At 38.1% G+C, this 24206-nt stretch overlaps 1 protein-coding gene across 7 annotated transcripts; it reads right to left on the reverse strand.

Annotated features, from left to right (window-relative positions):
* Positions 1-2190: 2190 nt before the first annotated feature.
* On the reverse strand, positions 2191-18518 carry ZBTB24 (zinc finger and BTB domain containing 24). Of its 7 annotated transcripts, XR_011974456.1 has the most exons (8): positions 18381-18518; positions 15235-16220; positions 13582-13749; positions 13108-13191; positions 12282-12365; positions 11278-11355; positions 5164-5245; positions 4497-4530 (listed from the first exon to the last, which is right to left on the reverse strand). XR_011974456.1 is itself a non-coding variant. In XM_072643024.1 (7 exons), the coding sequence occupies exons 2-7, from the start codon at positions 16190-16192 to the stop codon at positions 3945-3947; spliced, it is 1962 nt and encodes a 653-aa protein (XP_072499125.1). In that variant the 5' UTR covers positions 16193-16220; positions 18381-18518; the 3' UTR covers positions 2191-3944. The 7 variants fall into 7 exon arrangements, 4 of the variants coding, with proteins under 4 accessions (XP_072499125.1, XP_072499126.1, XP_072499127.1 ...); XM_072643024.1 differs by lacking the exon at positions 11278-11355 and having other exon boundaries at positions 2191-4530; XM_072643025.1 differs by lacking the exons at positions 4497-4530; positions 5164-5245 and having other exon boundaries at positions 11278-11381.
* Between the last annotated feature and the right edge of the window lie 5688 nt (positions 18519-24206).

The raw sequence follows: 24206 nt of genomic DNA on the forward strand, positions 1-24206 counted from the left end.
AATTTGGAATGCATTTTCCTGTAGAGTGTGGTATGGTTTCTTTCTGCCTGTAAGGTCAGTCCATAAAAGCTGAGCTAATTTATAATATAGCTTACATATAATGCTACTACCATTCACACTTAAGTATTGTGTTTTAGTTTCCCAAGGACTTTACACACAAAAATCTTGAAGTACTGAATTATCTCCACTTTCCAAAGGAGTAAACTGAGGTAGAAAGGCTCCTCAATCAAGTTTTTAATAAACACTATGTTCTGAACACCAATGATACAAATAAAAAGCTGAAACAGGCCCTGTCCCAGGTCACCTGACTAGTAAGTTGGAGCCATGCCTCAGTCTTCTCATTTGAAGTCCAATGACCTCTTTGCACAACATTAGGAAAAGAGCTCCTTGAGGCCAGGGATCATTTGTACTTGTATGCCCAGTGTCTTAACAATATCTGGTGCTAATTAGGTGCTCAAACACTTGATTGATTTTAACAGGATTGGAGGCATCCTGTGCCCAGCTGCCCCCATGTCCAACCTATTGCCTATTCAGAAGCATGGACAAAAATACTGCCAAATTTAGATTTTGGCCAACTAACTGTACTTATTTTCAGACATGGCTATGTGGTAATGCTTACATCTGAGGCAAATAATGCCTAGAGAAAATGAAATTTCTTCTATTAGCTATATTTTATAAAAAAGGGAAAGAACCTTTTACTTCACAAAAAAAATGCAACGAAAGAAATAAGCTACAAATCCAAAAATAGCTCAAAGTTTCACATAACTTGGCTTCAGACACTTCTAATTCACTTTTGCAAAAGCCACGGAGCTTAGTGGTGAATACAGACCTGGATTCTAGGTCCAGTTCTGCCAGGAACTCTAGGTGACTTCAGGTAGGTCACTTAAACTCTTTGGGATTCTGTTTCTTTATCTGTCCAAAAAACGAGGATGTACTAGATCCATCCATTCATTGTTTCTGTAAAACTTGGGTCTTAGTCAAAAGGCAGCACCCAAAGACCTAGAAGGCCACATGTGCCCTCAAGGTTACAGGTTCCCCACTCCTGGACTAGATATTAAGGTCCTCTACCTAGCTTTGAAATTCTATGATTTTTTTTTTTTTACCAGATTCATTTGGAAAAACATAACTGTGGAAACAGAAATGGAAGAACTTAAAGGCTTTTTGTAGGCAAAAGCCTTTCTAAGTCATTTTTAAAGAAGCTTGTCTTTCCATGATTAACACTTTACTTCAAGATATTTTCGTCTAAGTTTATAAATGATAAAAACCAGTAGACTTCCTCTCAAAAGGCAACATCACACTGATTCAACCATGTACCTTAAGTACAAAAAAATTAAGACCTTCTCCTCCCCAAGAAGGCTCCTTTGTACCATTTACATTCAAGAATACTTTAAAAAGTTGTTACCATACACTTCATCACAAATTCAAGACTTATTTCTAAATGAATTTTGGGCTGAAGTTGTCTCTGTGAAATACTATATAATCTATACCATGAGGTATACAGCACCCTCTCAAATTTCATCAAATTTACCATGCCTACAATTGGAAATTTTGCATCAGTTGTCACTTCCTTCTTCTGGATGGGTCACTTCATCTTTTTTTTTTGAGGGGGGGCATGCCTACATTAAGGGTTTTCATTTAAAAGTGATAGAATATGTCTAGGGGAAAAAGGAAAGCAAGCCAGGGTTAGAAAGATTAGGTTCTTTCTTACCCTACAGTAACTGGTCTCATAATTACAAATGATCATCAGATTTTAACATGAGAAGGCATTTGGGATGAACCCATTCAGAAAGCTCAACAACTATCTGACAAAAGTTTTGTGGCCTCAAGTTAAAAGACTCCCCTAGGTGGGGAACTCACTATCTCAGTTCATTTCACTTTCAGAGAATTTTTAACAGCTAGAATTGTTCCACCTGTTGCACTTCCACTCACTGGTCTTAGGTTTAAAACTGTGAAGATGGCTAGCGTGTCTCCTCCCAAATCTTGTTTTCCAGGCAAAAAAATAAATGAAGATACCTTTTCTACACATAGGACAAAGGACTCTCATTTTCATAAAGTTTGTGAAACTAGATTTATAAATTACCACCACTTTCTCATTTTCCCACAAGAAGTAAGTATGCCAGATGAAGTTGTAAACAAAATTCTGATTTTACTACTTATAGAACTTCTGGAGAAAATGAAGGCTTGAAAATGTTTATGAGTTAAGTATTTCATATTTATTCACAAGGTTAAGCTATATAGGGAAGAACACAAAATACTACTTTGGCTACAACTCTGTTAATAAAACTTCAGTTTATGCCTTTGGCCTAGTTAGAATTTATATAATGTTGTTCTTATTATTGTATGTAAAATAGATCACTTTGGAAATTGAATTCCATATAATAAAAATACAGCACATCAAATATGCAAAAAGGAGCTGTGATTCTTCAACAACCCTGAAGAACACTATTACTTCAATGTGCAAAACACATATTTGAAGGCTAGAAATCAAGGATACTTAAAAACTAGAAAGTAATGAAAAAGCCACCTTGAATGAACTATATGCCCCATATTTTAGTGTCTGGTTCTCCTGTCCCACAATTTTATGAATCAAAAAAAAACCAAATTATGTCCTTGGATTTTCTCAAGAACCCTTACTTAATCCAACAGAAGAGTATAGCCAAAATACACAGCACTAAAAATTAGACTCAACATAATTTAATATTTCTATGATGACTCATTAAAAGTACAAAGTGATTACTAATTCTGTAAGGCTTAGTAGGGGTCCAAAGAAAGGAAATCTGCTCTCTGAATCATTAAAAACCATTAAAAAAAATTATGTCTAACTTTTGTGTGAATTTTCCTTTAGTCTAAACTAGATTTCAGACAATTAGAATATAGCAACATACATTGGATTTAATATCACCTTTCCAATGATTTGGAAGACCCTTCAAGAATATCAAGTATCATTATAGAGTAATGAAGATGAAAAATATTAGGCTGAAATCTGCACTCATCCCATGGCATTCTCTGAATATTACTTTTAAGAAATGCATCCCATCTGTAAAGTACATTTGCTTTTCTCACGTAAGTAAAGTTCAGAATATGTTCCCTCTGTACTTAATACATATGTTCTTTCAGTTTTCTGATTGTTGGATTCTGAATAAATGGTTTACTACATATTCTTACTTCTCAAGTACAATGTAGTAGACTTACAGAATCATGAAATAATTCAAGTACAAGATTGTTACTAATTCTTTGGTGTCAGAGGATCAAAGAATGTACTCCTTAACATATTACGAAGGTTTGGCATACACAGAATTTTTTTTAGCTTTTAGTGGAAATTCTGTATTCATCAGTAACAAGGAAGCAAAACCAACAAACATGTCAAATTTAAACTAACACATGACTGACTTTTGCAGTTCATCAAAGACTCAAAATACACTTAAGCAGAACTGTCATCCTGAAGACTGGAAATATAGCACAAGGGTGTAAATTTCAACTCCTACATAAAAGTCATTGCCTTCATTATAACAGAGCACCTGAGTGAAAAACCAAGACCTAAGAGATGGAATAAAAGTGAAAGTTGTCCACCAATATTACCAAACAGGTCAGTTCAAGTCACATAATAAGTTCAAATCAGCCAAGTTCAAGCCACTTTACAGCTTTCAATGTAGCATCATAAATATTAGTTTACTAGCATCTGAAAGGATGAAAATAACTGTATATCAGAAGTAACCAATCAATATTCAAAAACCTGACTTCAAATGTCATTATCACAGCATCATCACCTTATGGACAAACATCAGAAAATGTAACTCTCATAGAATTACACTTTTGTTGAACTGTTCATTAAGCTGTGTGGGCTAGGCCACAGTGTCTCTTGGCCTGTCAAGCTTGATCCCTGGGTTTGCTGCATGTGCTGAGCTGAGCATGAAGGAGCCACTTCTAAGCTCCTCAGTTAGTTCTCAGTGAGCATGAAGATGCTCCAGGGTTTCCTTGGACAGGGTGATTATATGCACTTGCTCAGTCGGTGAGGTTTCTATCTGGCTGTCCATCATATTGAGACTCTGGATGTGCTCCGTTTGGTCATGCTGAGCTGAAAGAATCAAACCCTGCAGGTGTTCCGGCTGCTGAGTGAGCACTGTAAGGTCAGCAGCTTGATCAGCTGCCATGTTCTGGGTGCCCTCCGCTGTGACAATGCTGATTCCTTGACTATGACTAGGCATGAAATTAATGTTATGGACTGAGTCTGTTACTAGGAGTTGGATTTCTTGCTCTCCAGCGGTGGAAAGTTGATACTGCTGGAGATGAAGAATATTCCTAACTTCCTCTGAGTTGCTGCTGCTGGGAGCATTAGAAGCTTCTGGAAAGGGTTTTTCTTTACTATGGATTTTTAAGTGAGCCTTCAAGTTGTCTAAGCGTGCAAACTGCAAATTACACTCAGGGCAGGAAAAAGGCTTTTTGCCTGTATGTAATATACAGTGTCTCCTCTTAGCACTGGAATCAGAGAAGGATTTCCCACATATGCCACAAGAATATGGTTTTTCTCCTCTGTAAAAAAAAAAAAAAAAAAAAAAAAAAGCAACATGAAATTTACATTTTAAAAAATGTTTCTCATAACTGAGTTTGAATTTTTTGGGTAGCAACATGCTGTAACCCCAACAGTACATGACTAAAAGGCAGGAGACACAGGTTCGAATCTTGGTTTTGACACTGTGTGACCTTGGACAATTCTCTTAACTTCTCTCAAGGCTCCTCATTTCTCAAAAACTAAGTATGTTGGATGAGATTATCTCCTTGCTGCTGAAATGTCAAGATTGTAGGAAATGCATCATCACATCCTTAATTCATAGAGAAGATCCATGTGTCAATACAACTGTATGAATATGATTAATGTTACTATAAAAAAACAGCATTTGAGAAATCCCCAAATGTGTATATTCAAAAAAATGACAGTGATCCAGTCTAAGACTAATTTGAATGAATAAAAATATTCCATGCACCCTTAATTTTTTTATTGTAGGTTTAAGTTCTGAATTAATTGGAAGTATTTCTGCAAACAAAATTTAGGATTTCATTATTGAAAAAACAGAATATGATATTAAAATGCCTGATGAATAAGCCTATTGGAGTAATATTTTCACAAGAAAGCTTCTATATATGATAATATCCAAAAAACCATACCGATGTATTCTGATGTGTGTCTGAAGAGAACTTTTTGCCGTGAAAGACTTGCCACAGATTTCACAAGTAAATGGTTTTTCACCTTTAAGAAAAAGGAGAGAAATACTGTGAAATACACTTACAGCCCAAGCAACTCTATTATCAAAAATAAAAATATTTTGCAGAAGGCAAACAAGCTTCAACAAGCATTCATTAAAAATAGTCATTAAGTACTGTAGGTGCTATGGAGGATACAAGACAATCAGAACACAGAGATATGATTCCTATCTATGAAACTATTAATTGAAGACTAATATGTACACAACTCATGAAAATATAGTGTCCCAAAAGTCTTACTGTAGTTAAGTTTAATAGCTTAAAACTGTATAGTATATCTGATTCCTCTATTTTCAGATCTCTCTCCTCACACTTAATTACAAGCAGGAAAAATATTTCCCCTCCTTGTCAGGGTGCTTTTGTTAATGACCATAGCATTGACGATGTGAAGGCATTGAAATCTAAGAAGCGATAATCTGAAATCCACAATCTCATGTCTAACACTTCAACAAACTCTGGAAATATTTACCCACTTGTATTATCAAAAGTGCCATTTGTTATTTCTTCTGTTTTGGAAGACAAAAAGTTAATCCTATTTCATATGAGCTTTGTTAATATTGGCAATGTATTTTCCCCCCCATAATATTTTATTTTTTAAAACAAATTTTCATATAGTTTGGTTTTTTATCACCTATATTTCCCAATGTATATCCTTCTCCTCCCCCCTCCCAGAGAGCCATCCTTTATAACAAAGAAAAAAGAGAAAAAAAAAAAAAGCAGTTCAGTAAACTATCACATTGAAAGAGTCTGACGTTATATGTAGCCTTCATTCAGTCCTCCACTTGCACAAATAAGGTAGGAGTAGGGAAAGAAAGTACCTTATTATTTCTCCCCTTTGGTGCCAAACTTGGTCATTAAAGTTTCATCATGTTCAGTGTTCAATTCGGTTCAGTTCAATTGTTTTGTTGCTGTGTTTTGTTACTGTCATCACTCTCCATAACACTTTCATGGTTCTGCTTACTTTTACTTGGTATCCATTCATGTCTTCCCATGTTTCTCTATATTGTGACCATGTAGTAATATTCTATAACATTCACATATCATAACTTGTTTAGCTATTACCAAACTCATGTGCATCTACTCTGTTCTGAATTGTTATTACAAAAAAGTAATGCTTGCTGTAAACATTCTGGTGAGTATGAGGTCTTTCTTTGATTCACTGACCTCCTTCAGGCCTACAAGTAGCTCTGATACTGACATTTTAGTCACTTAATTTGTATAATTCCAAATTGCCTTGCAGAATGGCTAGAGCAGTTTGCAGTTCTACCAACACTGCATTAGTGTTTTTGTCTTTCCACATCCCCTCCAATGTGGGCTATTTTCATCTTTTATCATCTTTGGTAATCAGGAACAGACTAGATAAGGGAGAATCAGAAATAATGGAACTCAATCATCCAATGACCAATAAACCTAAAAACATAAATGACTTAGGAAAAAAACCCTGGTTATTAAAAAGAAAGGCTTCATATAGACATCAAAATTTTCATAGTATCATGCTTTGTGTTAGCAAAGAAATGGAAACAAAGTACATGCCCATCAAAACTCGGAAATGGCTAAACACATTTTGATATATGAATGTAATGGAATATTACGATGTTGTAAAAAATTATGAATCTGATGACTACAGAGCAGCAAAGACTTATGCTAATTGATGCAAAGTGAAATAAGCAGAACCAAGAAAGCAATATACAAGACATATATTGTATAAAGCAATGTAAATGAAAGAATCACTGCCATAAAATAATAAAACATTGATGCTGCAGAATTTCAAAGCACAAGTTTGGCTTCAAAGAAGAGCTGTGTTAAGATACCTCCTCTTACTCCCTTATTTAATGGGAGTAGGGCACACAGGTGTGGAACACTGTATGTAACATAATTTTTCAATGTATTTATTGATCAGTTTTGCAGAATATTCTTTTTCCTCTTTCTTTTTAAAAAATTTTGTGTTAAAAAGTGATGATTGGGAGGAAGGGGGGCAGGAATGGGAAAATTAAGGTACATAAAACAAAATGTAGCAAGCAAATTTCTTTTAGAAGAAAGAAAAATAGATTGGTTTTACCAAGCTAATTTGGTAATTACCAAAGCTAATTTAATAATATTGATTTTTAAAAAATTGAGCTGCAAATTCTTTTCCTCTTTCCCCCCTCCCCAATCTACTTAAAAAACAAACAACTGAAAGCCACAAAAACTGGGGAGAAAACAAACTATCAGTGTCATACAGAATATTACTTAATCTTGCTAGTGGCATAAGAGATCAAGTAAGTTATTGACTGTTATCATTGACCAAAACCAAAACCTAAATTTTTATAGACACGAATGGTATCACCAGGGTGAGGAAAATCATTTAATTATATATCAAGTATATACAGTGTACAAAAAACTGCACTAGGTACTTGGGGGTGGAATAGGGGAAAGGGGATAATAAATAGCACATACCATATACACTCTCAGAGTTTATACTCTAGTAGGCATTATTAATACCAGTTCATACACTGCAATAAACAATGACTTTTCCTGTCCTTTAAGAATTTTGATCTTAAGGAAACAATTTTGATGTTTCCTTAAATATCCATAGAATTACAAAATTTAAGTAGCTGCAAATAAAATATTTGGGATAAAATACTTAACACAACATACATTAAACATAATTTCAGTCAAAGTGAAAAGCAGGGACAGCTGGCTAATCTTTCTTCTTAATGCATTTCTGTGGTTTTACATGGTTTCACATGTATAGTTGATATCATACTGCCTGTCTTCTGAATGGGCGCGGAAAAGAATTTGGAACTCAAAATTTAAAAAAACCTAAAAAGGCTAAAAATAAACGAATATTATATATAAAAAAAAATACATTTCTGTGAAGGTTCAGGCTAAACATCTTCCCGTGTAGTCTGGGCAAAGGAGGCTCTTCCCAATGAAATCTACAATATCAATTCATTACTCCCTTGGTTCATGCTAGGGTCCTGCCCCCTTCACTGTTCAGTTTCACAAGGACCAGAACTGAATGTCAGATGGGGCTACCCACGATTTTTAGTCTCCTTCTCCCTAGGCCCTCAAGCAGATCATGAGACTGAATTCTTTCTCAGTTTCTTAAATAAAGAAAGCAATCATCCTCTTTCCCTAGTCCATTCATATGGTTTGCAGGGCATGGTTTTAAGTATTTAAAAATTCTATTCAGTTTTTGAGATATATTCTTCTTTCCTAAATGTACTTTATTTAGTCAAGTCAATCTGGATACAAATATGTGAGAAGAAAATCTTCTATTACACAATGGAACTAGAAGAGGAAAAATGTTCACAATATAAGAAAACTAGCTGATTTTTTTTCTCTTCAGTGGCTGACAGCTAATGGCATTCATCTGAGTCATGTAGTGGGAAATGTCCTTTAGATGGTGCTTATGAGGAAGAGAGAAGAGAAAAGAGAAATATGAAAACCAAATTCTTCTATTTTCATGTAAATTCATGAAGGATTTCCCTACACTATTACACACAGAATGCACTAAACAAGTTTGTTTCAGAGAATAGGGCAATAATGATATTGTCCTGAATTTACTGATGTGTGAATTAACTTAACAAGCAATTTCTGGGCAGCTACTTTGTGCATATGTACTGGGTGCTGAGGAGTTGTGAATGAACCCAGATCTCTGGTCTTCAGCCTACATTTCTGTTGGAAAGAGAAGATGCATACACATGAAACAGCTAAGTATTAATACAAGACAGTGTATGACAAAATCAAAATGTGTGGTGTAGAAAATAGATACTATAGGAATTCAAGGAAGAAAAATCAAAGTGAACTGAAAATAGGATTTGAATAAGAAGAAAAACTTGACATTGGGAATAAGCATGAGGTCTAGAGGACAGTAAAAGGGAACATGAAGAATCATGGGGGGAGGAGGTGTGTTTGTGACAATCAATCAGCATATGTTTATTAAAAGCCTATAATGTGCCACTCACTGTACTAAGCACTGGGGATACTAGTATCAAGCATGAAACACAATCTTTACTCAAAATAAGCATATATTTTCAATGGAAGAGAATAGTTATACAAAAAATATGTACACCACAAATATAAAGTTAATAAATAAAAATAGATACTAAATAATTAAACAAAAGGCAGCCTGGGAGGGAAGGTGGTAGGAAGCAGAAATCAGGAAAGACTTCATGCAGAAGTTGCTGCCTGAGCTATGTCTTAAAGGAAGAAAAAGACTCTATGAGGTGGAAATATGGAGAGAGTGCATTTTATAGACAGAGCAGCCAGTGCAAAGGCATGGAGATGGAGTGTTATGAGAAGTGAGAAAGCCAGTTGGGCTGGATTGCAGTGTGGGAGGATGATGAATGTCTAATGAGGCTGGAAAGATAGGTTAGGGCCAAGTTGTGTAAAGCTTTATAAGCTAAACAGGAATTTATATTTTATCTGAGATGAAAGGAAGCCATTGGAACTTGGTGAATAGGGAAATCACATGAGCAGATCTATTCTTAAGAAAAATTATTTTGGGAGCAGTATATATAGAATAAACCAGAGTAGGGAAAGGCTTGAAGTGGAAGGATCAGTTAGGAGACAGCTGTAATAATATAGGTGAGAATAGATAAGGGCCTGAAGTAAGGTAGTAGATGCATGAGGAGAGAAAGAGTTGTATTTAAGAGATATTATGAAAGTAGAAATGGAAACATTTCACAATTGATTGGATATGTGGAGGGAGGGAGAGTGAAGTGTCCAAGAAAATGCCAAGATAATGAACCTGAGACATTGGAGTGATAGTGGTGTCTGTGATAGAAATAAGGAAGCTTGGGAGACAGGAGATTTTAGGCAGAAAGATGAGTTAGTTTTCAGATAAAGAATATAATGAAATAAAGGTGGATGGAGAGATTTAAGTCTAATTATAAAGATGAAATTAGTACATAGATATGAACTTTGGGGTAGTTTTCTCAGATCTGTGATCCTATAGATTATTATCTCAAATAATATTTGAAGGTCCGTCACATGGAAGAAAGATGGCATGGACTTAGAAGGGAAAACTAGGATTCATGGGTTAAAGGTGCAGAGACAAGTTTAGGCTTTATATAAACAGTCACTCATTAAGTAGGCTGTATAGGAAATTCTTGTTCAGGTCTTAGTTATAGTAGACAACTCTTGAGATCACTTCCAACTCAGATTCTGAGAATTCTATGCTAACTCTGGACTTTATCCTATAAGGAATGGGGAACCACTGGCAGTTTATTTTTATTTTTTTAAGCAAGGGAGTGACATAACAAATGACATTTATATAGCACTAAATTTTCACTTAATTCACAATTCTGCGATTACCTCTCCCTATTTTATAGATTAATAAAAGGAGACAGAGAGGATGGATTGGGTGTGCCTCAGGTGACACAGTTTATAAAATATAAGAATTAGAAGGGAGCTTTGAGATCATTTGGTCTAAACTCATCAATTTAAAGATGATGAAACTGAAGGGGATTCAGTGAGCTGACTTTCACAGTCATGTAAGTGTTTTGAGCTAGAATTAAGATCTAGCAAAGACCAGTGCTCCCTTAGTCCTTACCATTCCATACCCTACCATACCCCCACCTCCCGACACCCCCCCCCCCCCTCCCAAAACAAACAAAAAGACCCAGTGTCTTAGGAAGATCAATATGACATCAGTATGCGGTGTGGACCAGAGAGTAAAAGGCTGTAAGCAGAATTCAAGACAGAAGGCTACTGTGATAGTACAAGTTTCAGAGGAGATACGTCTGTACTACAGTTGCAGCAGTAGGAATACAGAAAGGATGGGGACATGAGGCATTTTCAAAGGTTCAACAGGACTAGGGATCAAATTAAGATCCAAAATCTATTGGTTTTTTTTAAAAGATCAGTCCAACAATAAAAACCTTTCAGATTTAAGCTAACTACAAAAATTCATTATTAGAAATGAGCAATATCCCAAATTGAGAACATTTTCTATTAGAAATCTGGTATCAATACATCACAGAGTTACCCTGCCCCAAAAGTTATGAAGCCCAACACTTTTACTTTGCTTACCTTAACATAAAAGGTTTTGAGTTTCCTTTATCATTTTCGCTGCCCAAAGCTGACTTTCCTGGAGGTGGTAGGGCTCAACTATTGAGTAACAAGAAGTGTTGTTTCTAGGGGGAAAAATTATTTGAGCGATTCTTACTGCCTAAGCTAACTTTGATAGTCAACTGTATTTTCCCTCTTCTCTCCCAAATACCTTGGTAACTATGTCAAATGTGGAAAGTACTCTACATAGGACAATGACTTGGCTATGATTAGTACTATCTTGTGGCCTTCAGGCCTCCATTAAAGTCCTATTTTTAACACCTCATCCAGGTGTTGAGGTAACTTGACCATGGGCCTATGAAAGGCTGTAGAGCTGAGAACAAGTTCTGGCAGGTCTTATGGTGCTGAAAAGACGCTGAACACGAGTCTTTGAACATATCTAGCTGCCTAAAGAACCAGCTTAATTAGATTTAAACATGCTCATCTACTAGAAGGCTGGCCATGAGGTGATGAATTTTTTTTGACTGCAGGAAATAAGGGTCATCTACTTACTAAGAGTCACTTTTCTGGATGAAGGGAGTTATAATCTGTTAGTATTAGAGTACCCAAACAGGTGAAATCACAAATCCATAAAGAAAGCAGTCTAAACTCAATATGTATATTAAAACAAACTATTCAATAAAATGATTAAAATAAATATATTCTTAGAGAACTACTAATTTTACAAAAAAATTATATTAAAACAAACAAGAATTCCACCCTTTTCTACATATATGTTGCCAGAATTTTGGCAGTTTGTCAAGGCTAGATGTTTGAACCCTGTAAGTTAGGTAGTATAGGTGTATAGGTATTATGCCTATTTTAGGGGATAGAGAAACTGGGGACTAACAAGATGAAGTGGTTTGCCCCAGTCAGACTACATCAGAGGAGAGATCTGAACCTAAGTCTTCTCGACTCCAAGTCCAGCACCCTATCCACTAAGCAAGGCTGATCATCTATTCCAACAAAATCTATGTTCACGTTACCTGTGTGCGTTCTCAGATGTTTCTTTAACTGAGATACATCCATGAATTTGCGATGACAGTGGTTACATTCCGGTAACGAATGGCCTTGTCGCAATAATAAAAAAAGTGTCAGTGCATGTATGTTTCCCCTGCATTTCTTCAGTGATCTGTGTTAAAGCACTTCCCTGCAAAATAACCACTTTAATATAATACTTTAACAAGACAATGTTTTCATCGATTACTTCTGGAATAATTTCTATTTATCTTCATACTTTATTTCAATTAAATAGCAATCCACTAATATTCCAAGCTGAGCTGCCCTTTACTCTTACTCTGCCTTAAATGAACTTCCACCTTTCCTCTCTGAAACCTGCGAGGGGCCAAGGCCAATGACCTTACCATTCTCAAGCAACCCTTTGCTTTCTCTGCTGTTGGCAGATGAATGCAAGTGGGAAATAAGAAACAAATAAATCAAGGACAGAAACAACAGGGGCTAAGAGCTACAGGGGATTCCTCTGGAAGTTCCTATTTGTCTGCCCCCACCCTATGATCCAGATAATATGTTTTGATGAACTAATAAAAGACACAAGCTATGGCAAGTCAATGAAGTCCTAAGTAGTGAGCAAGTTTATGGTACCCCTTAAAGCTGAAAGGGGTTAAAAATGTAGAAAAGGAACAGCATAACATACTACAGTACAGAATCCTAATATTATAGGAGTTAACTCAGATTTCTTTGGAAACAAATACCAACTCTATTTTATAATTTACTTAATTCTGTTTTAGATACCAGAACTGTGTTATTTTTTCCTCATTTCACCAATCCAGATTTCCCCCAAAATTCTTGTACCTGTATGGACTCGGTAATGACTCTTCAGCTGTCTTTTCTGGCTGAAATACTTTCCACACTGATCACAGGTGAAAGACTTCTGTCCTGGGTAGGGGTGGGAGGGGAGAGGTGGGGGAAGAGGGAGGGAAGTTACAAAAAGGAAAATTTACTTTGTCTATGCAATAAAATTCAGGAAGGGAAAGGAAAATATACAATCTCACCACTGGGGAAAGCCCGTTTCATCTAATAGGGAAAGTGATTCTCTCAATTTACACCATCATGCTCAAGGTCAGGCAGAATTTATGGAGGCTTAAAACGGAAAACCTTTTTGGGGGCAGTGGGGAAACAATCTAAAAGACACTATTACATCTTCAAAAGACAGCAAAACATTATGGTAAAGCTTGGGGTTGGAGAATCCAGGGAGTTTTAATCCTAACTAAAGAAATGGATGATTTTTTGGTATCAGTTTGATTTATCCTCAGTATAGTTAGTTACCTGTGTGTAGGCTCATGTGCTCCAGTAGAGAATGTTTTGTAGTTAAAGCCTTACTGCAAACAGTACAGGTATATGGCCGTTCTCCTGTGTGCATCCTTGTGTGAACTTGCAATGAGTGCTTCTGGGCAAAACCTTTTCCACACTCATTACATTTGAAAGGTCGTTCCCCTAGAGCAAGTCCAAAAATAGAAGAACATAAAAAAATTAAATCCAAGTATGTATTTAAGTATCCACCAGGCACACGACATCCTGTTAAACAATGGGAATACAAAAATGGGGAAAAAAAGAAAACACAAAAAAAGAAAAAAAAACCCAGACCAAGCCTCAAGGAGCTTAGTCTAGAAGGCTGATAAAACACAAGTATACCAAATATAAAAGATTGAAGGGGCCAAGAGATGTCAAACAGCATTGAGAGAAACAGAAGGAAGGAGAGACCCCTTGTAGCTGAGGGCTCTGGGAAGGTATGAGGGGCCCTGAAGGACAAGAACAGCAACTGTCAAAGAAAGGGTGGGGGGCATTTGGTTTCTGGCAATTCTGATGGAGAGGCAGCATTGTAGTGGAAAGATTATTCAATTTGGAGCTGTTATGTTATGAAATGATGAACAGTGAGAGGAAAAAGTAGGATGGGAAAACAGCTAGTAATACAGTAGGCTTGCACATATGAATGGGCAAGAGGAACAAATGCACAGCAGAGTAGAACCAGAAACCACTTTTCCTAATGATGACAGTAACATAAAGGAAAACAATTTTGAAAGATTTTGTAACTGATCAATGCAGGAATCAATTATGCTGTCAGAAGGGAACAGGGTTCATTAAAAGATGCAGTTACAAGTCCCTGGATTGCAAAAGTCCTATCCTACTTTGATCCTAAGTGATAACTGAAATTGATAAAACTGTTGAGGGAGATAACACCTTTTTGGTTGGTTGTTCTCTTATATCCATCTTTCTCAACCTCAACAGAGATGAAGGCTTAGTATATAGCCTTCAGAGAAGCCCACACTTGGAAACAGAAAAAAGACAAGGGACCAGTAATATAGACTAAGAAGGAACTAAACCCCATGACAGAATAAGGGAAAAAAACTATCAGGGGTAAGGTGATTAATAGGATTAAAACCGTGTAGAAAGGTCGAGAAGGGTGGGGTCTAAGAAGTGTTTATTGGGGCTCACTGATTATTTTTGTCAGAACACTTTACACAAAATAGGGACTGAGGAATGGGGTGGGTGGTAATGTGGTAGAAGCAGTAAAAGAAAACTTTTTTCTAAAGCTTAGTAGTGAAAGGGAAGAGATAGATGGTGGTAGCTTGAATGGTTGGAAGGATGAAACAACAAAATTCAACAAAAAATTTATTAAGTGTCTAGCACATGTAAGGTATTATGCCCTCAAGAAGCTTATATCCTACTAAAGATCAAAGGATAAATCTTTTAGGATACAGAGAACTAAGCATGTAGACACATGCCTACATAAGGGAAGGTATCAGGGACACCAAAGGTATGAGACAAGATAGTTGATACAACATGGTCCCAGAAGTAGCCTTCAAGACAAAGGAGTTGGCTTTGGCAAAAAACAAAGTTTCTAACATTCTCAACTAATCAGTCAAATGCAGGTATTAGGAATTAAACAAAAAACTTCAACATACCAAGAAAGCATTATACCTGTATGACTTCTCTGATGGATTGCTAAAAAGTGATTGTACTTAAACACCTTGCCACACTCTTTACAGCGAGCTTCAGAACCAGGGCGTTTTCTTCTTCCAGATACTCTCTTGGCTGAATATTGATCATCTTCATCCCCAACAAGTTTATAATCTCTAAGTTTAACAGATCTCTGAATTCTGCGCTTGCTGTAGCGACTCTGGCTGCCTGGTACATCCTGGGACTTAGGATCACAGTTTTCATCTTCTTCTGCTGGAATTTCCACAGCACCTGACCCACAGGCATGCTCAGATTCCTCCACTTCTCTTACTGGGATCTGCTCATTTGTTACACTATTGCTTCCTTCTACTGTTTTTGTCATAGAGTTTTGTTTATTTTGAACAGAATTATTTTCTCTGAGCTGGATTTCTTCAAGTGAAGTCATTTCTGGTTTTACTGCTTGCAAATTTTTGACTTTCCTTGGTCTCCCTCGTTTCCGCTTTGGAGGATCGTCATTTTTCTTATTAGAAATAACAACTACTGGAGCTCCACCAGTAGCCAAAGAGCTTGGATTTGTTGAGCTATGATTGCTTTGATAGTCAGCGTAAGCATTTACTAAGTCATACACTTTTAAAAATTGAGCAGTAGCCAATATTTGTTCTGTACTTTTTTCACTGGCATGAAGATAACCTGTATAGATGAATTCCAGCAGTATACCAAATGTGTCTGCTAACATACCTTCCAGCATATAAATTGACTGGCTTATGTCCCCTTCTTCTGCAAACATCATTGAGAAATACTCACTACTGGCAGCAAGTAAAGCTTTGTGGGCCCGGAATTGTACGTTTTCCACTATTAGAGTGATATCACAGAGAAAACCTCTTTTCCTTTGTTCCTCAAAATTAGCCAAAATGGTACCACTGTGAGCCTCTGAATGTACAATGAGCTTCTCAGAAGACACTGGAATTTCTTCTGCCATTTTTGTTCCAAGCCAAAAGCGTCTAAACCTATAGAAGGAAAAAACACTTTAAAAATAAAACATAGGCTTTGGTAAATTTACCAGAAAGGTAAAAACGAAATGATCATATTTCTCTATACAATAGGAAGCAAAACTATGTGAACAGGCAAACCTGTTATTTTGTCATCCTAAGGAATTCCTAGGGTGAAAACTTCCTCCATTAATGCACAGACCAAGTTTTGCCCTGAGACCTCTCAGAAATCTCTGGCTCAGTCGCCCCCAATCTTGTGTTTCTTTTGGGAACCTCAGAATATAACTGTAAGTCTTTACCGATATAGGTAAAAGGGGCTTCCATTCCTGTGCAACAGTTCAATGTAACAAAGCAAAATGAAAACAGGACAGACTTCAATTTTACCCCACAGAAAGAATGCAAAAACTCAGAGGTCCTCATGAATAACCAATACAATTTTTCTCAAAGAAACCTTGACATTTGGTGACAGACACCAAGTCTCCAACCTTATATTACTACCCTAACGATTTGGATTCCTATGGAAGGGAAACGAATTTGATGTTTCTAAAGAGGCTCCCTAACTCCTAAATGTTATAATGAATTACATCACTGAATGGTAAATCCAAGGATATTGCCATAAGGACACAGAAGTGATTAGTTCAGGATTATTTTTTAAAAGTTATTAGTAGTATCTGATCCCAGGTGATCCTGGCTCTAAACTCAGTACTCTTTAACTCAGGAGAGGTAGTTTATAGCAGAGTGGATGGAAAACTGGATTCGAAATCAGGATTTTTGCAGATTCTTATCTAGCAACACAGTTACTGACCAATCACAACCTTTTAATCTTAGTTTCTTCTTGCGTAAAATAGGGATAACAAATTACCTACCTCAGAGGGTTGTTGTGAGGAAAGTGCTTTGCAAACTAAACATTTTATGCAAGATGCAAGACTAAACATTTTTAAAAAGCATTAATATTTCATTTTAAAACATCTATTTGTAAAGAACACCAAAAGTCAGAGGGTAGTGTCCTGTTCTAGTCCTGGCTCTGCCATTAACTCAGCTAGGTGACTTTGGGTAAATAAGTTAATCCTTGTGCTTCAGTTTCCTTAAATCACAGGGGTGAATAAGATCTCTTCTAGTTCTATCAATCACTGGAGTAAGGATCATACAACTGGTTTTTCAGTTCCCTATTAAAAGCATGACAATCATTCTCTTTGTAGAATAACAGTCGGCTAGGGCATGGATAAGGAGCTCAAAAGGTACACAATTTCACTTCAGAAACAAATGTGTAAAAAAAAAATTGGGATGTTTAGTTTCACTCGACCTATGATCTCTTCACTCTAGAGACCTCTAGAAGGGGCATTTCCTCTACCAAAGCAGATACATCTTTAGGATCTTTTAGGAGTTGCCTGGAGCATTAAGCAATTTGCTCAAGGTTACAAAGCCTTCAGAGGCAGAATCTGAATTCAGGTCTTTCTTTTTACACAGCTAAATTGTGAAGCATGATATAAAGAGCTGGGGATCGCTCTAAAGAACATCTAGTACAAGGGTTCTTAACCGTCTTTTGGCATCATGGACTCTTTTGGCAATGTGATGTGCTATAGGATTCCCTTAGTTTGCACGTTACCTCGATATCTCAGAATAGTTGTTAAATGCATAAAATAAAATACAAAGAAAGCCCATGCTAGCGGAACGCAGCTATTAAAATGTGAAGTTCACGGACCTCAGGTACGTTAAACAGCACTATTCCTTAATTTTAGAGTTGGCAGAGCGGTAAGAGCCGGGCCCAGCAGCCGGAAGTCTGGGGTGCCAAGCTGCCTCAGTGCTTGGGGGGGGGGGGGGGCGGCACTTAATCTCTCTCGGCCTCCGTTTTGTTCCTTGTTAAATAAAACGAGACGGCCCTCTTACGTCCCGCGCAACTCTGGCTTTATAATGACCCCAGGAATGTATCTGAGTACTACCTGACGGTGGCGCCTGGTACTTTATACAGACAACCCAGGATTTTCATTAATGACAAGACTCAGAAAAATGGGGGAGGGGGAAGAAAGAGGGGGTCAGGCTGACGTCACCGCGCCGGGCCCCGCTGACAGCTCCCGAGCCCCGGGCGCAGGTGCCGGTCGCCGGGAGGGGCGGCGGGAACTCAGGGCCCGAAGGGGACGGAGGAGGAGGAGGCGGAGGCGGCCGGGGTGAGCAGGTTACCTTGGCTGGGGCAGCGGGGCTCCCGCGGATCACCCGGACGAGGCCCGAGGCCGGGGTGGGGGCCGTGGCCTCCCCGAGAGTGAGGCGGGGAAGGCTAGTCCGGCCGCAGCCCGCCCCTCCCCGCCCCGCGGCAGGGACCCCGGCCAAAGGGCAGTCGGGGCAGACCCCGACTCGGGGACACCCCCAGCCTCAAGCTCTCCACCTCCCCAGCAGCTGCCCGTTTCAGCCGGTCAGACAACCAGCGTCCCGGCTTCACAACTCCGGAAGTAGCGGCGCTCCCCCTCCCCTCGAGCGAGCGTGCTACGTCATGACGCCCTCAGCGCGAGCACGTGTCCCACCCCCACGGAAAAAGGCCCAAGTTTCTTAGGCTCGGCTCCCGCTCCGAGAGGGGTGGGGCCGGCGTCGGGAGCTCGCTCTGGGCTGCCAGGGCGCCTGCGCAGAGAGCCTAGTGAACTCCCTGCTGGGCGTGTTTACTCTGGCAGGCCTAGGTGAGCGCGTTGAGTGTCGTGTGGTCGCTGTGCAGTGACGGGGGTTCTTAGAGGTCATCGTCGACTTGGAGGTGTTGTGGGACTAGACCTGTGACTTCACTAATATATTTGCAGGTGAGGAAACTCCCTCTGCCTGTGCAAGCAGGTGGGCATCTCTGTGACCCTCCTAAGCATGGCGAGTTTAAGTGGCTTGACTCGGGTCGCCCCGACTGGACTCGAACCCACGTACCACACACAGCTCATTCAGTTTCAGTTCAATTCAGCATACGTGTATTAAGCGCCTGGCAGGCAAGCCAGGGTAGCCGAGTCAGCGGGATATCCCGAAGGAGGAACGGGGGGCAGCATGTGTCCGACCACCCACCATCTCCACGCTGACCTTGTCTCCTCTCAGCCCAGGACCCTGTACCCCCAAGCCCTGGAAACAGCCTTACTGCCGGCTCTCAGCTGTCATCCTGAGGAGCGATAATTCTGGAGCATCCTGGCCACTGCACCTCTGGGTGGTGTAGACACCGTTACTGAAGAGCCGGAAAGGAAAGTTCTTGCCCCGGAAAGTCGTGGCACTGTCAAATGGTTCAGCATCAGAAACTGAGGGGGTTTATCCGCTGAAATGGCATCTGTTTTGCCGCCGCATCCAGGGACCATGGCATGCTTTCCATCTGACTTGCACCTGAAACTTTGATATGTATCGTCTCCCCCGTTAGGATGGGAATTTCTTGAGAGTTTCTCCTATTTTACCATTCTAACGTGACGCCTAATGCTTAGCACAGTGCTTGGCACAAAGTAAGCGCTATAAAGTGCTCATTCCCCCCTCCCCTTCCTCTCCTTCCCTCCCTTCCGATCTAGTACTTTGCGATTGCCACTCAGATCATCTCACAGTCGAGACAGCCGAGATACAGAGAAGTTCAGTGATTTGTTGCTGCACGCACAGTAAATAAGTCAGCTCTTTCTTATCCCAAGACCAGTGTTCTTTCCACAGCAGACTCCTTTGGATGGATTTAAGGAGAAAAAGAATGACATCAACAACTTTTTGTTTGTAGAGAACCTTTCTACCAAAGTGCTCAAAGTACTTAACCCCCCACAGGGGTTCTATTAGTTAATTAGTCTCCGTGACCTGGGAGAGCCCTTCCCTAGCATAGGAAAACTGAAGGAAAAAGCCTTCACAAAAGGTAGTGAAACATACTGTGGATGGATCTACTTACAAGAACTTACTTATTACTCTATCCAGATAAATTATATAAAATGTAAAAATATTTTATATATAAATTTATATATCTATATATGTATTTAAGTAAATATATAGAAATCTTATGTAAAATAAAATGAACCAATTTAGAATAATTTTTTGAAAGCTCATTCTAACCATAACATATATTTGTAACGCAGATGACACAATATATTTAAAATACTTTGATCAATCATCACAGATCAAAATGAATGGAAAGGGACAGAAAGAACAACTCTTTTCCCAGTTTTCCTCCCCCTCCCTTTGCTCATAATTTTGCTCATCTATTAAATTAGAGGATCTTGCCTCTAGGGGGCACCCATCACCCCAGGAAGGGTGACTAAATTTAGCAAGTCTTGAAAGTGACAGACTCACATAAGATAGATACATGCTAAAGGATACTTTGATAGAGCTGTCAGTAGTGTGGTCCTTGCCTTCAACCTAGCAATTCTCTAATTCCTGTAACTGTGGGACAAATTCTACTAAGGTAGGAAACTTTTCCCCTTGAGTTCCTTCCTAAAATATGGCGTTCAGAAGGAGCACAATATTTTAGATATCTGTCCATTGTAGAGCAGAAAATATTAAAAATTTGTTAGTCATCGATACCATGCTTCTATTTTCAAATTAATTTTTTTAATCAGCAAAAATCAATCTTTTCTCCTTCCTACTTTCCCTTATCTCCAACTGAGAAAGAAAGGAAAATAAAACCATTACAAGCATGTACACTCAAGCAAAACAAATTCCATCATTGACCATGTTAAGAAACAAAACAAAACAAACAACTGTCTCAGCCTTCACTCTGTATTTTCATATCATGAGGTAGGTAGCATAATCATGAACCTTCTGGAATCATTATGCTGATCAGAGTTCCTAAATCTTTCCAAGTTTTTCTTTACAATATTCTTTGTTACTGTATAAGTTGTTCTCCTGGTTCTGCTTATTTTAATTCTGCATCGGTTCATAGATGTCTTCCCAGATTTCTCTAAAATTAACCCCTTTATCACTTTAAAAATGATTTAATATTTTATTTTTCCACAATTACATGTAAAAACAATTTTTAACATTCATTTTTAAAAATTTTGAGTTCCAAATTCTCACCCTTCCTACAGTCCCCTCCCCATTGTGAAGGCAAGTAATTTGATATAGATCATACTGTGTAGTCATGCAAAACATATTTATATATTAATCTTGTGAAAGAAAATAGAAAAAACAAGAAAAAATAAAGTAAGGGAAAAGTATGCTTTAATCTACATTCAGACTTCAGTTCTTTCTCTGGAGATGGATGATATTTTTCATCATAAGTCCTTTGGAATTTTCTTGGTGGTATTGCTTGGTCAAAGGGTGTGCATGGTTTTATAGCCCTTTGAGCATAGTTCCAAATTGCTCTACAGAATGGTTGAATCAATATACAACTTTACCAACAGTGCGTTAGTGTCTCAATTTTCCCACATCCCCTCCAACATTTGTCATTCTCCTTTTCATATTAGTCAGTCTGATGGATGTGAGGTGGTAGCTCAGAGTTATTTTAATTTGTATTTCTTTAAACAATAGTTAAGATTTAGAGCATATTTTCTACGATTATAGATAGTTTTGATTATTCTGTCTGAAAACTACCAGTTCATATTCTTTGATCACGTAGCAATTGAGGAATGGCTCTTATTTTTATAAATTTGACTCAATTCTCTGTATATTTAAGAAATGAGGTCTTTATCAGAGAGACTTGCTGTAAAATTTTTTTCACAGTTATGATTTTCTAATTGTGTATTTCACTTCATCCTATCCTCTCCTCCCTTTATCCTTCTTTCTCTATCCTTTCACCCTGCCCATTCTGAAGTGTTTTGCTTCTGTCTTTTACCTACTTCAATCCACCCCACCTTCTAACACCCCCCCCCCCCCCCTTCTCTTTTCCCCTTCCTCTCCTACTTTCCTGTAGGGTAAGATAGATTTCTATACCCAACTGAGTGTGTGTTATTCTCCCTTTGAGCCAATTCTGATGACTTACTACTCCATCTTCCCTTCCCCTGTAAAAGTTCTTCCACTCTTCTTTTTTTATGTGAGATAATTTGACTCATTTTACCTCTCCCTTTCCCCTTCTCCCAGTGCATTCCTCTTTCTCATTCCTTAATATTTTTATTTTTTTAAATCATTCCATCATATTCAACCTATACTCTTGGTCTTTGTCTATGTATATACTTTTTAAATGTCCTAATAATGAGAAAGTTTTTAGGAATTACAAGTATCATTTTTCCATGTAGGAATGTACACAGTTTAACTTTACTGAAACCCTTATGATTTCTCTTTCCTGTTTACCTTTTTATGCTTCTCTTGAGTTTTGTATTTGAAAGTAAAATTTTCTATTCAGCTCTGATCTTTTTCATCAAGAATGCTTAAAAGTCCTCTGTTTCATTAAATGTCTCCTCTAACCCCCACCCTGAATTTGCTGGATAGGTGATTCTTGGTTGTGATCCTAGCTCTTTTGCCTTCTAGAATATCATATTCTAAGCCCTAAGTAATCAGATTATTTAAGGTAGAAATTGCTAAATCTTGCACTATTCTGACTGTGGCTTCATGATATTTGAATTGCTTCTTTCTGGTGGCTTACAATATTTTCTCTTTGACCTGGGAGCTCTGGAATTTGGCTATAATATATCTGGGAGTTTTCATTTTGGGATTTCTTTCAGAAGGTGATCTGTGAATTCTTTCAATTTCGATTTTACCTTCTGGTTCTGGAATATCAGGGCTGTTTTCCTTGATAATTTCTTGAAAGGTGATTTCTAGGTTCTTTTTTTTATCATGACTTTCAGGTAGCCCAATAATTCTTAAATTATCTCTCCTGGGTCTCTTTTTAGTTGTTTTTCCATTGAGATATTTCACATTTTCTTCTATTTTTTCATCTTTTTTATTTTGTTTGATTGTTTCTTGATGTTTCATAAAATCATTAGCTTCTACTTGTCCAATTCTAACTTTTAAGGAATTATTTTCTTCAATAAGCTTTTGTACCTCCTTTTCCATTTGGCCAATTCTACTTTTTGAAGAGTTCTCTTCAGTGAATTTTTTAATATCCTTCTCCATTTGGCCAATTCTGATTTTCCAGGCATTCTTTTCCTCATAGGCTTTTTGTAACTCTTTTACCATTTAGACCAGTCTGTTTTTTAGGGTGTTATTTTCTTCAGTATTGTGTGTGTGTGTGTGTGTGTGTGTGTGTGTGTGTATGTGTTTCCTTTACCAAGCTGTTGATTCTTTTTATTGTGTGTGATTTTTTTATATCACTCTCATTTCTCTTCTCAATTTTTCCTCTACCTCTCTTACTTGATTTTTAAAATCCTCTTTGAGCTTTTTCATGGCTTGAGGCTAATTCATCGAGGCTTTGTATATAGTAGTTTTGACTTGGTGGTCTTTTTCTGGGTGTGAGTTTTGATCTGTCTTGTCACCATAGTAACTTTCTATAGTCAGAATTTTTTTCAGTTGTTTGCTCATTTTTCCCCCCAGCCTATTTCTTGACTTTTAACTCTTTGTCAAAGTGGGGCTCTGCTTCTGGGGTGCATGGTTCACTTTTCCAAACTTTAGGTTTTTGTGTAGCTGTTTTCAGAAATAATTCTAGGGATCTTTAAGTTTTCAGTTCTTCCAACGTAGTATGATCTAAGGAAAGGTGTGTTTACTTCTCTTCTGGCCTCTGCTTTGGTCTGTGAGTGATCACAAGCATTTTTTTCTGCCCTAGAACTGTGACTAGGCTCCTGAAGCCACAAGCTCTGGTGTGCTAGTACTCCTCCTTGCCTTGGAACTGAGACCAGGGAGTGAGACCCAGATCCAAGTATAGGTAGCGCAGCAGAGTCCCGCTCCTAGTGCCAGCAAAGGGACTCCTATAATCTCCTTCTGACCATTTGTCCAACCTCCTTACCATCTGTGGCCTGAGAGTTTTGGAAGCAGTCTCTGCTGCTACTGACTTTGTCACACCCAAGGCTGCATCTGGTTTGCTGGGGCTGAATCTGCTCTGGCATGACTTGTACTAGACTGCATTCCACTCTCACACTGGTAGGATAAAACCTTTCCTGACAACTGTCTAAGTTGTCTTGGGCTGTAAAATTCTTCATCCTCTCCTTCTAGGGGTTCTGCTAC

Source organism: Notamacropus eugenii, chromosome 2, assembly GCF_028372415.1.
Source record: "Notamacropus eugenii isolate mMacEug1 chromosome 2, mMacEug1.pri_v2, whole genome shotgun sequence".
NCBI lineage: Eukaryota > Metazoa > Chordata > Mammalia > Diprotodontia > Macropodidae > Notamacropus > Notamacropus eugenii.